The 13,775-nt window shown below is 40.5% G+C and overlaps 1 protein-coding gene and 1 pseudogene across 2 annotated transcripts in view; one reads left to right on the top strand and one right to left on the bottom strand.

The window, feature by feature from the left end:
• The window catches only part of Zwilch (zwilch kinetochore protein), a 47,726-nt gene that overhangs the window by 30,581 nt on the left and 3,370 nt on the right, over positions 1–13,775 (bottom strand). For both annotated transcript variants that reach the window (XM_041679567.1, XM_041679568.1), the window contains exons 2-4: positions 12,218–12,269; positions 11,042–11,137; positions 8,338–8,456 (exon numbers count right to left, since the gene is read on the bottom strand). In XM_041679567.1, the coding sequence (XP_041535501.1) occupies positions 8,338–8,456; positions 11,042–11,137; positions 12,218–12,269 (267 nt within the window). The remainder of the gene's footprint in view (positions 1–8,337; positions 8,457–11,041; positions 11,138–12,217; positions 12,270–13,775) is intronic.
• Positions 10,169–10,337, top strand: LOC121465943 (annotated as a pseudogene).

Raw genomic sequence — 13,775 nt, 5'->3', positions numbered from 1 at the left:
TGATACCCTGGGAAACCAAGAAAAAACCATCAAACAGGTAATGGAAACAGTTCAAGAATTGAAAACTGAAATGAAGGCAAAGAAGAAAATACAAACTGAGGACCAGCTGGATATGGAAAATCTAGGCCAACGAGCAGAGTCTACAGAAACAAGCATAATCAATAGAATACAAGAGCTAGAAGAAAGACTCTCAGATGCTGAGGACACCATAGAGAAAATAAACGAACAGATCAAAGAAAACAGCAAAGCCAACAAATTCTCAACACAAAACATTCAGGAACTATGGGACACAATAAAAAAACCAAACCTAAGAATAATAGGAATAGAAGAAGGAGAAGAGTCACAGCTCAAAGGCTCAGAAAATATTTTCAACAAAATTATGGAAGAAAACTTTCCCAACTTAAAGAAAGATATTCATTTAAATATTCAAGAAGCATACAGAACACCAAACAGACTGGATCAAAGAAAAACATCTCCTCGCCATATAATAATCAAAACACAAAATATACAGGTTAAAGAAAGAATATTAAGAGCTGCAAAAGAAAAAGGGCAAGTAACTTATAAAGGTAAACCGATCAGACTTACACCTGACTTCTCGATGGAAACTATGAAAGCCAGAAGGTCCTGGATAGAGGTTCTGCAGAAGCTAAGAGACCATGGATGCAAACCCAAACTACTATACCCAGCCAAGCTATCGTTCACTATCAACGGAGAAAACAAGACATTCCAGGATAAGAACAAATTTAAACAATACGTAGCCACAAATCCAGCCCTACAGAAAGTAATAGAAGGAAAATCGCAACCCAAGGAATCCAACACTGCCAACACTGCCTACAATAACCCAGGCATCTAATGACCCTTCACGAGCACATCTCAAAGAAAGGAGACACACAATCTCTACTACCAAAAGCAATAAGAATAACCGGAGTAAACAACCACTGGTCATTAATATCACTTAATATTAATGGGCTCAATTCACCTATAAAAAGGCACAGGCTAAAAGATTGGATACGAAAACAGGATCCAACATTCTGCTGTTTGCAAGAAACACATCTCAACCACAAAGACAGGCACCTACTCAGAGTAAAGGGTTGGGAAAAGGTGTTTCAAGCAAATGGTCCTAAGAAAAAAGCAGGTGTGGCCATACTAATTTCTAACAAAACTGACTTCAAACTAAAATCAATCAGAAGAGACCGAGACGGTCACTTTATACTCATAACAGGAACAATTCATCAGGAGGACGTCTCAATCCTGAATATATACGCCCCCAATATAAAAGCACCTACTTATGTAAAAGAAATATTACTAGAACTCAAGGCAGACATCAAACCACACACACTAGTAGTAGGAGACTTCAACACACCTCTCTCTCCAAGGGACAGGTCAATCAGACAGAAACCTAATAGAGAATTAAGAGAATTATTGGAGGTAATGAAGCAAATGGACTTAACAGACATCTATAGAACATTCCACCCAAATAGGAAAGAATATACCTTCTTCTCTGCAGCTCATGGAACCTTCTCAAAAATTGACCACATACTCGGAAACAAAGGAAACCTCCACAGATACAAAAAAATATCAGTGTCCACCTGTGTCTTATCAGATCATCACGGATTAAAGTTAGAAGGCAACAACCACGCTGCCCCCAAAAAACCGACAAACTCATGGAAACTGAACAGTCAACTACTGAACCACACCTGGGTCAAGGAAGAAATCAAGAAAGAAATTAAAGTCTTCCTTGAATTTAATGAAAATAAAGGGACAACATACTCAAACCTATGGGACACAATGAAAGCAGTGCTAAGAGGAAAGTTCATAGCACTAAGTGCCCACTTAAAGAAAACGGAGAATGCATACATTGGGGACTTAAAAACACACCTGAAAGCTCTAGAAAAAAAAGAAGCAGACGCGCCCAGGAGAAGTAGAAGACTGGAAATAATAAAACTGAGGGCTGAAATCAACAAAATAGAAACACAGAAAACAGTCCAAAGAATCAATGAAACAAAAAGCTGGTTCTTGGAGAAAATCAACAAGATCGACAAACCCCTATCCAAACTAATTAAACGACAGAGAGAGAACACGCAAATAAATAAGATCAGAAATGAAAAGGGGGACATAACCACAGACACAGAGGAAATTCAGAGAATCATTAGATCTTACTACAAAAGCCTGTATGCCACAAAACTGGAAAATACAAAAGAAATGGACATTTTTTTAAATAAGTATCATATACCAAAGCTAAACCAAGACCAGGTGAATGATCTAAATAGACCGGTTTCTCGCGAAGAATTAGAAATGGTTATCAAAAATCTCCCTTCGAAAAAAAGCCCAGGACCAGATGGTTTCAATGCAGAATTCTACCAGAACTTCCAAGAAGAATTAATACCTATACTCCTTAAGGTATTTCACAATATAGAATCAGAAGAGTCATTGCCAAATTCCTTTTATGAAGCTACAGTTACCCTGATACCAAAACCACAAAAAGACCCAACCAAGAAAGAGAATTACAGACCGATCTCACTCATGAACATCGACGCAAAAATCTTCAATAAAATACTGGCAAACCGAATCCAAGAACACATAAGAAAAATTATCCATTATGATCAAGTAGGCTTCATCCCAGAGATGCAGGGCTGGTTCAACATACGCAAATCTATCAATGTAATCCACCATATAAATAAACTGAAAGAAAAAAACCATATGATCATTTCACTAGATGCGGAAAAAGCATTCGACAAAATTCAACACCCCTTTATGATAAAGGTCTTGGAGAGAATAGGGATACAAGGGTCCTACCTAAATATAATAAAAGCTATTTACAGCAAGCCAACAGCTAACATTAAATTAAACGGAGAAAAACTCAAAGCCATCCCACTAAAATCAGGAACACGACAAGGATGTCCACTCTCGCCATACCTCTTCAATATAGTGCTTGAAATTTTAGCAATAGCAATAAGACAACATAAGGAGATCAAGGGGATTCGTATTGGAAAGGAAGAAGTTAAGCTTTCGTTATTTGCAGATGATATGATAGTGTACATAAGCGACCCCAAAAATTCTACCAAAGAACTCCTACAGCTGATAAACAGCTTTAGTAACGTGGCAGGATACAAGATCAACTCCAAAAAATCAGTTGCCTTCCTATACACCAAGGATAAGGAAGCAGAGAGGGAAATCAGAGAAGCATCACCTTTCACGATAGCCACAAATAGCATAAAATACCTTGGGGTAACCCTGACCAAGGAAGTGAAAGATCTACTTGACAAGAACTATAAGTCTTTGAAGAAAGAAATTGAAGAAGACACCAGAAAATGGAAAGACCTCCCTTGCTCTTGGATTGGGAGGACCAACATAGTAAAAATGGCAATTCTACCAAAAGCAATCTATAGATTCAATGCAATCCCCATCAAAATCCCATCAAAATTCTTCAAAGATCTGGAGAAGACAATAATCAACTTTATATGGAAAAACAAAAAACCCAGGATAGCCAAAACAATCTTATACAATAAAGGTTTGTCTGGAGGCATTACCATCCCTGACTTCAAACTCTATTACAGAGCTACAGTATTGAAAACAGCTTGGTATTGGCATAAAAACAGAGAAGTCGACCAATGGAATCGAATAGAAGACCCTGACATTAACCCACAAACCTATGAACACCTGATCTTCGATAAAGGAGCTAAAAGTATACAATGGAAAAAAGAGAGCATCTTCAACAAATGGTGCTGGCAAAACTGGATGTCAATCTGTAGAAGAATGAAAATTGATCCATATCTATCACCATGCACAAAACTCAAATCCAAATGGATTAAAGACCTCAATATCAGTCCGAACACACTGAACCTGATAGAAGAGAAAGTGGGAAGTACTCTACAGCACATGGGCACAGGAGACCACTTCCTATGTATAACCCCAGCAGCACAGACACTAAGGGCATCATTGAATAAATGGGACTTCCTGAGGCTGAGAAGCTTCTGTAAAGCAAAGGACACTGTCACTAAGACAAAAAGACAACCCACTGACTGGGAGAAGATCTTCACCAACCCTGCAACTGACAAAGGTTTGATCTCCAAAATATATAAAGAACTCAAGAAACTAGACCGTAAAAGGCTAATCAACCCAATTATAAAATGGGGCACTGATCTGAACAGAGAATTCTCAACAGAAGAACTTCAAATGGCCAAAAGACACTTAAGGTCATGCTCAACTTCCTTAGCGATCAGGGAAATGCAAATCAAGACAACTTTAAGATACCACCTTACACCTGTCAGAATGGCTAAAATAAAAAACACCAATGATAGCCTTTGCTGGAGAGGTTGTGGAGAAAGGGGTACACTCAACCATTGCTGGTGGGAATGCAAACTTGTGCAACCACTCTGGAAAGCAGTGTTTCGGTTTCTCAGGAAATTCGGGATCAACCTACCCCTGGATCCAGCAATACCACTCTTGGGAATATACCCAAGAGAGGCCCTATCATACAACAAAAGTATATGCTCAACTATGTTCATGGCAGCATTGTTTGTAATAGCCAGAACCTGGAAACAACCTAGATGCCCTTCAACGGAAGAATGGATGAAGAAAGTATGGAATATATACATATTAGAGTATTACTCAGCAGTAAAAAACAAGGACTTCTTGAATTTTGCATACAAATGGATGGAAATAGAAAACACTATCCTGAGTGAGGTAAGCCAGACCCAAAAAGAGGAACATGGGATGTACTCACTCATATTTGGTTTCTAGCCATAAATAAAGGACATTGAGCCTATAATTCATGTTCCTAGAGAAGCTAAATAAGGTGAATCCAAAGACAAACACATAGGCATCCTCAGGAATATTAACCTTCATCAGGCGATGAAAGGAGACAGAGACAGAGACCCACACGGGAGCACCGGACAGAAATCTCAAGGTCCAAATCAGGAGCAGAAGGAGACGGAGCACGAGCAAGGAACTCAGGACCACGAGGGGTGCACCCACACACTGAGACAATGGGGATGTTCTATTGGGATCTCACCAAGGCCAGCTGGCCTAGGTCTAAAAAAGCATGGGATAAATCCGGACTAGCTGAACATAGCGGACAATGAGGAATACTGAGAATTCAAGAACAATTGCAGTGGGTTTTTGATCCTACTGCACGTACTGGCTTTGTGGGAGCCTAGGCAGTTTGAATGCTCACCTTACGAGACCTGGATAGAGGTGGGAAGTCCTTGGGCTTCCCACAGGTCAGGGAACCCTGATTGCTCTTCGAGCAGATGAGGGGGGGGGACTTGATTGGGGGAGGGGGAGGGAAATGGGAAGCGGTTGTGGGGACGAGGCAGAAATCCTTAATAAATAAACAAATTTAAAAAAAAAATATAAAAAAAAAATGGATGAATACATGTATACTTACATACTTCAGCAAGAATAGGGTATACTACATACTCTAGTAGTTCTAAGTCTAGAGAGATGGCTCAAAAGTTAAAAACGTACTGCTCTTGCAAAGGACCAGAGTCCAGCTCCCAGCACCCACATTCAGTGGCTTACATTTGCCTGTAAATCCAGCACCAGGGGGATTCAATATGACTGGCATCTGCAGAGACCGAAAACACACATAGCCTACTCTTATCAACACACACGCCTGCATAATTAAAAATAAAATAATTTTAAAGTTATGTACATTGGGCATAAAAATATATTAATACATAATTCTGACAAGATAACAGTACATATTATCATGGTATATAACAGTTATATAGTATACATATATATGTACCATATACTGCTTTGTATATATAAATATGTATTGGTTGAACAAGAAAAATGACAGCGAGGTGGTGGTGGCACAAGCCCTTAATCCCAGCACTCGGGAGGCAGAAGCAGGCAGATCTTTTTGAGTTTGAGGCCAGTCTGGTCTACAGAGCAACTTCTAGGACAGGCTCCAAAGCTAGAGAAACCGTGTATAAAAAAAAAAGGGGAGGGGGGTGCTGGAGAAGTGGCTCAGAGGTTAAGAGCATTGACTGTTCTTCCAGAGGTCCTGAGTTCAATTCCCCGCAACCACATGGTGGCTCACAATCCATCTATAATGAGATCTGGTGCCCTCTTCTGGTGTGCAGGCATACATGCAGGCAGAACACTATATACATAAAAAATAAATAAATCTTTAAAAAAAGAAAAAGAAGAGAAAAATGATAATGTAGACATATCAAAACATGAACAACTGGCAAATGTGCATTAAGGTATAGAGAAGTCTCTATACCACTCAAAATTAAAAGTCAACTAAAAATAAAGTTTAAACTTCTATTTTTCAAGAGAAAGAAACAATTTACTATTAGATATTCAAAAAGGAAATTTCTAAGGTATTGGACTTTAAGAAGTAAGCACAAAAATCAGTATGAAATACAGTAGTATGAAAGGCACAAAGAAATAGAAAACCAAGAAACGATAGGGCAGGAGATGGCTCAGTTGATAGACGTGCTTGCCTTGCAAACACAAGAACCCGAGTTCCATCTCCAGAACTCATGTTAAACACACGTACACACACATGGGACTAGAAAGCTTATGGGTTAAGAGCACTTGTTGCTCTGCCAGAGGATCTGAGTTTGATTCCCAGCTGTCATGTCCTATAGTTCATAACTGCTTTTAATTCCAGCTCCAGGGACATCTGACTACCCACATGCATGTGGCATATACATACATATATGGTGTGTGTGTGTGTGTGTGTGTATAAAATATAAATAGAAACAAAAGTTGGGTGTGGGTGATTTGTGCACTTATTAATCCCAGCACTGGAGAGGGGAAAAACAGGAGGATCCTGGAAACAGGTCAGTCCTCCTAGCCGATTTGTCAAATTCTAGGCCATAAAAGGCCCTGGACTACATTTAAGAAACAGCACTTGAAGTTGTTGTCTGGCCTGCATATCCATGGGTATTTCTTCCCACATGAACACACACACACTCACAAGTAACCCAACATATTAGCAGAAGAAAACAAAATAATGTTTAAGACCTAGGGAACAGAGAAAACAGGTCGTGTTATGACTATAGGCCAAAAAGTCGGGGAAAAAAACTTACTAACCAGCATAAAAAGTTTATAAACTTTTTCTTTCTTTTCCTCCCCCCCCCCCCCCCCCCGCCTATTTTTCCAGACAGGGTTTGTTTCTCTGTGTAATCTTGGCTATCCTGGAACTCTATAAACCAGGCTTGCCTCAAACTCACTTTGCCTCTGCCTCCCAGGTGCTAGGATTAAAGGTGTGAGGTTATACACTTCTATGTGTGTGGGGGGGTAAAAACTAGCATAAAGACATATTATTATGGTGATCAGTTCCAGCACTGCTCCTAAGTCCAGATTCTTAGGACTCTATCCTCTTGAAGGCAAAGACTTCGGTTTGCAGGTGGCAAGGGGCTGGCACAACATATGTACACAGCAGGAAAGCAAGAAAGAAAACATAAAAGGTAAACAAGCATAATCTGGAAGCACACTGATTTCTTAGACATTATAATTCATGCTGTGTAGGACAGGTGCCCAGGATATACCCAGAACTATATATTGTGACACCTAAAAACATTCCTGAATAGTTTGAATGCCAACTTAGTAGCACCCCCTGATGGAAAACCTCTGGAGTTAGAAAAATGAAGGCTCCTGTGCATCAAGCATGGATTTAACCATGAACGCAATGAAGAACCTATACAGGACTTTTAAGTATTGAAGCAATACAACCATGCTTTAAAAAAAAAAAATCATCCAATTTTAAAAAGATAACTCTGGTATTAGGGAAAAAGAGAAACTGGGCTAGATTCAAAGCAAACAATTAGGAAGCCACAGAAATAGACTAGCAGAGTGGGATGGAAAAGGGGAAGGTGAATGCAGTCTTATTACTTTATGTATTATGTATACAATATTCTGTCTGTGTACGCCTGCAGGCCAGAAGAGGACACCAGACCTCATTACAGATGGTTGTGAGCCACCATGTGGTTGCCGGGAATTGAACTCAGGACCTCTGGAAGAGCAGGCAATGCTCTTAACCACTAAGCCATCTCTCCAGCCCCTAGGTGCAGTTTTTCAATGTCTGTAAGAATTTTTTTTTTCCTTTTGAGTGAGGGTCTCATGTAGCCAAGTCTGCTGAAAACTTATTTAGTGGTAAAGGATGACCTTGAACTTCTCACCCTCCTCCTTCCGTCTCCCAAGTGCTAGAATTAAAGGTGTGTGTCACCATTTGTGGTTTTATCCAATGCTGGGGCTCAAATCTAGGGCTCCACGTATGCTAATCAAATAGTCTACACACAGAGCTACCTCCTCAGCCCCCAACAATGTTTCAATTTAAATCCTCTCTTCTATTTCTAAGACAAACAAAAAACTTACCTTGCTCTCCCAACTGGCAAGGCCAGTGGCCTAACACTTTCACCAGTAGAGAAATCAGAAATAGCAGTTTCTTCAGCCTGTGGTTCTTCAACATGACTTGTTTCTTCCTTCTCTAAAAGCTTTAAAAAATGTTATAATTTAATCAGATCCAAGAATCAATTCTTTTCTGTGCTAGGAAATAACTACACAGGATGCTGAAGAGATGGTTCAGTATTTAAGAGCATTGACACTGGAGTTATACCCAGTTGTGAGCTACCATGTGAATGCTGCAAACCAAACCCAGTTCCTCCTAATGACTGAGCCATCTCTCCAGCTCCCAAAGATATTGATTGTAGTTGCTACTTGTAAAGGAAGCACCTGATGACATTAGAAAAATGCTCTAACATGCACAGTATGATAAGCTAAATGTAAAACACCACGAGAGACCCCCAGATATTTAGATATTTTCATTTCCTAACTGGAACAAACTACTTGTGGGATATGTGCTTAGAGTACACAGCCCTCAATTTTACCTTTTATTTATTTATTTGGACTCAAGGTCCACATGCTGGGATCACAGGTATATAGTACCACACCCAGCCATAGGCCTCATTTTTTTCTGTTTGTTTTTCAAGACAGGGTTAGGGTTTCTCTTTGTAGCTCTGGCTGTCCTGAAACTCACTTTGCAGATCAGGCTGGCCTCAAACTCAGAGATTCACCAACCTCTGACTCCTGTTGGGGTTAGAAGTGTGCATAACACCACTGCCTGACTTAGCCCTCACTTTTTTTTACCTGGCTGTCCTGAACTCTATTTGTAGACCAGGCCAGCTTTGAACTCTGAGATTCTCCTGCCTCTGTCTCCCGAATGCTGGGATTAAAGGCGTGCACCACAACCACCTGGTTTTAGGTCTCACTTTTTAAAAAATTTGTATTTTATGTATATTGGTGTTTCGCCCACATGTATGTCTCTGTGAGGGTATACAATCCCCTGAAACAGGAGCCACAGACAATTGTGAGCTGCCACATGGGTGCTGGGATTTGGACCTGGGTCCTCCAGAAGAGTAGCTAGTAAACACTAAGCCTCTCCAGACCCTAGCCTTCACTTTTTTGGGGGGGAAGTGAGGAGGGTGTTTCAAGACAGGGCTTCTCTGTACAGTCCTGGCTGTCCCTGGAGTTCTCTTTGTTGACCAGGCCAGCCTTAAACTCACTGAGATCTGCCCGCCTCTGCTTCCAAAGTGCTGGGATTAAAGACGTGTACCACCACCAACTGGCCGCTAGCCCTCACTTTTTACACTTATTGTTTTTAGGACTGTCAGTTCTCACTAGTGTTACAGGATCTAATAGCTATGTCTGTACGGTGGTTACATAACTTTGGTTTTGACAACAATGACAGTAAGAGTATTTCCTGAGTATTAGTGTATTTTAGGCACCATTTTAATTTCCCCATTATTATCCATAAAAATCATGAGCTAGACACTATTAGTATCATTGTTTTATAGATGGAAAAAAACTGAAACTAACAAAAAACTAAATCAATTGCCAGAACCACATAGCTACTAAATGGGGGCGGGGAGATTAACATTTGACCTAGATGTGCACATACACAAAAAAACAATACAGGAGTAATTATAGCAGTTCTTAGTTCATGTATGGATGCTTTGCCAGCATGTATGTCTATGCATGAAGGGTGCACAGTGCCCATGATTGCCAAAAGAGGGAGCCAGATCTCCTGGAACTAGGGTTATGGAAGGTTGTGAGCTGCCATGTGGATGCTGGTATCTGAACCTAGGTCCTTTGCAAAAACAGCCAGTACTCTTAACTGGCTATCGACTTTTTGCCGTCTGAAGGCATCATGGGTCACCCGCAGCTCTACTGAGTCATCCGCAGAAGTTCAGCCAGGGTTCTTGCTCCTGTCACATCTGCTCTAACCACCATGGTCTGATCTGGAAATAAGGGCTGAACATGTGTCTCAGTGTTTCCTTCAGTACATGAAGGACATAAGCTTTATTAAGTTGTACTAAGTGACCTTGAATGGATTTTTCAAGACTGTCTACCCAGTGAAACAGATCATGCTAGCCTTTGTATGAATAAAAAAAAAAGTAAAGACCTTCAAAAAATAAATAAACAAAAAAGCACAACTGAGCTATCTCTCTGGCTCTTACAGTAGTTCCATAAATAAAAGCCAAAGACCAAGACCAACCCAAATGCCCTTCAAGCATCAAACTGTGGCATATCCATACCATGGAATACACATAGCAGTAACTTACAAAAGGGATTATTAATGTGTTCAATGGGCTTGAATGATTAATTGACAGTTTTATTTGTTCTTTGTTTCGTTTGTTTCTGAGATGAAGGGGAGGTCTCACTATGTAGCCCTGGCTGTCCTGGAATTAATTATGTAGCCCTGGCTGTCCTGGAATTAATTATGTAGACTGGGCCGGCCTTGAATATTAAGAGATTCACCTGTCTTTGCTTTCCAGAGTGCTGGGATTAAAGGCATTTGCCACCGTGCCTAGTTTTGTTTTTTCTTAATGAATCTATTCTAAAAGTATAATTATGTATTTATCTGTGGTTGGCATTATATTTCCAGTAGAGAGCACCATGCTTCTCATAAAAGAATTAGTGTCCACTTTCATTAATGCTGATGGGAAAACATGTAATATGAGAGCATTCCCAAAGAAACAAATGTGGCTTCTAAGCATGAACGGCAAAGCCCAATACTTACCGCTTTTTCCACAAGAAACACCAATCTGTTCTCATTTAGAAGAGTTTTCAGAAGATCTGGCTGGGCTTTGCTGATCAGCTGCACTTGCACATCAGCCTGTTAAAAACAGATTGCAGTGTTTTGTGTGATTTAAGTGCTACAGACCAACTGCATGCAAATTACTGAAAAAGAAACATGTTTTCAAAAGTTTTCCTTATTTTGTCAAGTTGTTTCTCATTTTTAGAAAATCTAGTTTATGGATTGGGGGATCTGTTGCTCAAGCGGGGGGGGGGGGGAGGGGGCTCAGCTCACTCCTAAGTACCCATGTAAAGATGAGCACAAGGCCATGCATCTATAACCCCAGCGTTCGGGAGGCAGAGACGGGAGAACCTCTGGGACTTGTTGGCCCATCAGTATAGTCAAGTAAGGAGTTCTAGATCAAGTGGGAGACCATGTCACAAAATAATTAAGGGGGACAGCAACTGAGAAGGACACCCGACATTGACCTCTGGCCTTGACCTGTACCCAGAGGCACACGTGTATGCACATACACAAGAAAATCCAGCTTTGGGCTGGAGAGATAGCTCAGCGGTTAAGAGCATTGCCTGCTCTTCCAAAGGTCCTGAGTTCAGTTCCCAGCAACCACATGGTGGCTCACAACCATCTGTAATGAGATCCAGTGCCCTCTTCTGGCCTGCAGACATACAGACAGAATACTATATACATAATAAATAAATAAATATTTAAAAAAAAAAAAAAGAAAATCCAGCTTTTATCTGCCACCTGTCCACATTTCAAAGCTCACCTGAAGATGTGCTGCCCTGAAAAGCCCTCTTTGCTACACAGTGGGAACCTGCCTCAAACAGACAAAAAGAGAAAGAAAGAACCAAAGCCAAGAAACCATGTATTTTATTTAGTGACGTTCTGGAAACGGCAAAACTATGGAGACAGAAAACAAATTAGCAGCGGCAGGTACTAGGGACATATGAAAATGCTCATACAGAGACATGAGCACGTTTAGACAGGAAATAGTCTACATTTTGATAACGGGAGTAGCTGCACTTTTGAAGCTATTTGTCAAAATTCATAGAATTATCTCCTAAAAGGGTAAAGTTTAGCATATATAAATTAATTTTTTTAAAAAAAAAACTTTGATTTTAGAATGATTATGTTTAAAATCAAATAAATTGCTCATACCTCATAGACGAATGGGTCTTTACAGACTCCTTTCTTTTCTTCATTAAGTTCCCTGAAACACAAAAGAGAGATCTGGAGGATCAGCCTTATTATTTAAACTCAGAAATTAGCTGGTGCATTATTTACGCATCAGTGGAAAAGCTTAGTCCTTACACAGCTCTGAGGATAGCTGCAGAAGGGGAAACAATTAGGTTAAGGAAAGGTAAAGGAAGGTTAGGTAAGGTGGGGCATGCCTTTAATCACAGCAAAGTTCCAGGCCAGCCAGGGACACATAGCGAGATTGTATTGGAACAAAGTTTTTTGTTTGTTTGTTCTGGTTTTTTTTTTGGGGGGGGGTTGTGTGTAGGCATGGGTAAGGTGGCTAGAGAGATAGCTAAGGAGTTAAACACTATTGCTCCTGCAGAGGACCTGGGTTCAGATCCAAGCAACCAAATGATGGCTCACAACCTATCTGTAACTCCAGTTCCACGGGGTCTGACACCCTTTTCTGCCCTCTTCAGGCACCAGGCACGAACCAGTGCACATACTTACATGCAGACAAAGCATACACATAAAATAAGTAAATCTAAAGAAATTTTTGAGTGCTGGGCGGTGGAGGTGTACACCTTTAATTCCAGCAGTCAGGAGGCAGAAACAGGTGGCTCTCTGTGAGTTCAAGGTCAGTCTGGGGGAATTCCAGGATAAGCTGCAAGGCTATAGAAAAACCATGTTTTGAAAAACCAAAGGAAAAAAAAAAAACAGAAATAAATTTTGATTATGTGTGTATGTAAGGGGAATGGGTAATGCATGTATGAGCGCAGGTGCCCAAGATGGCATTGCCCTGGCACTGGAGTTACAGGTAACTGTGAGCTGCTTGTTATGGACACTGGAAACCAAACTCCGGTCCTCTGGAAGACTCGTAAGTGCTCTTAGCCTCTGAGGCATCCCAATTTTTTTTTTAAATATTTATTTATTATGTATACAATATTCTGTCTGTGTGTATCCCTGCAGGCCAGAAGAGGGCACCAGAGCCCATTACAGATGGTTGTGAGCCATCATGTGGTTGCTGGGAATTGAACTCAGGACCTTTGGAAGAGCAGGCAATGCTCTTAACCTCTGAGCCATCTCTCCAGCCCCCCAAATTTTTTTAAAAAGGGTGGGGGCTTGAGGGATAGCTTAGAGGTTAAGAGCACTGGTTGTTCTTCCAGAAGTCCTGAGTTCAATTCCCAGCAATCACACGTTGGCTCACAACCATTTACAATAGGATCTGACGCCCTATTCTGTCATTCAGGCATATATGCAAATAGAGCACTCATACGCACAAATAAATAAATCTTTGAAAATAAAAGATTCGCTATTTTAATTATTTAGTGGGTGTGTCCATGCATGTAACTGCAGAGCCTGGAAGAAGGCACTGGTCCCTCCCATCAGTTGAGTTGCAGGCAGCTGTGAGGCACCATAAGTGGTGTCTGAACTAACTGCTCAGCCCTGTTTCATAAAATATTTAATAGTCATATCAAAGCACATAAATTATAAACCACTAGCAGACTCAAATGAAATACCAAATGCATACCCAGCC

The sequence above is a fragment of the Microtus oregoni genome, unplaced genomic scaffold (assembly GCF_018167655.1).
Source record: "Microtus oregoni isolate MIOR12 unplaced genomic scaffold, Mior012 000032F_ref0000030, whole genome shotgun sequence".
Taxonomy (NCBI): Eukaryota; Metazoa; Chordata; class Mammalia; order Rodentia; family Cricetidae; genus Microtus; species Microtus oregoni.
Note: the sequence above shows the minus strand (reverse complement) of the source record. Positions and strands in the feature narration are given on the sequence as shown.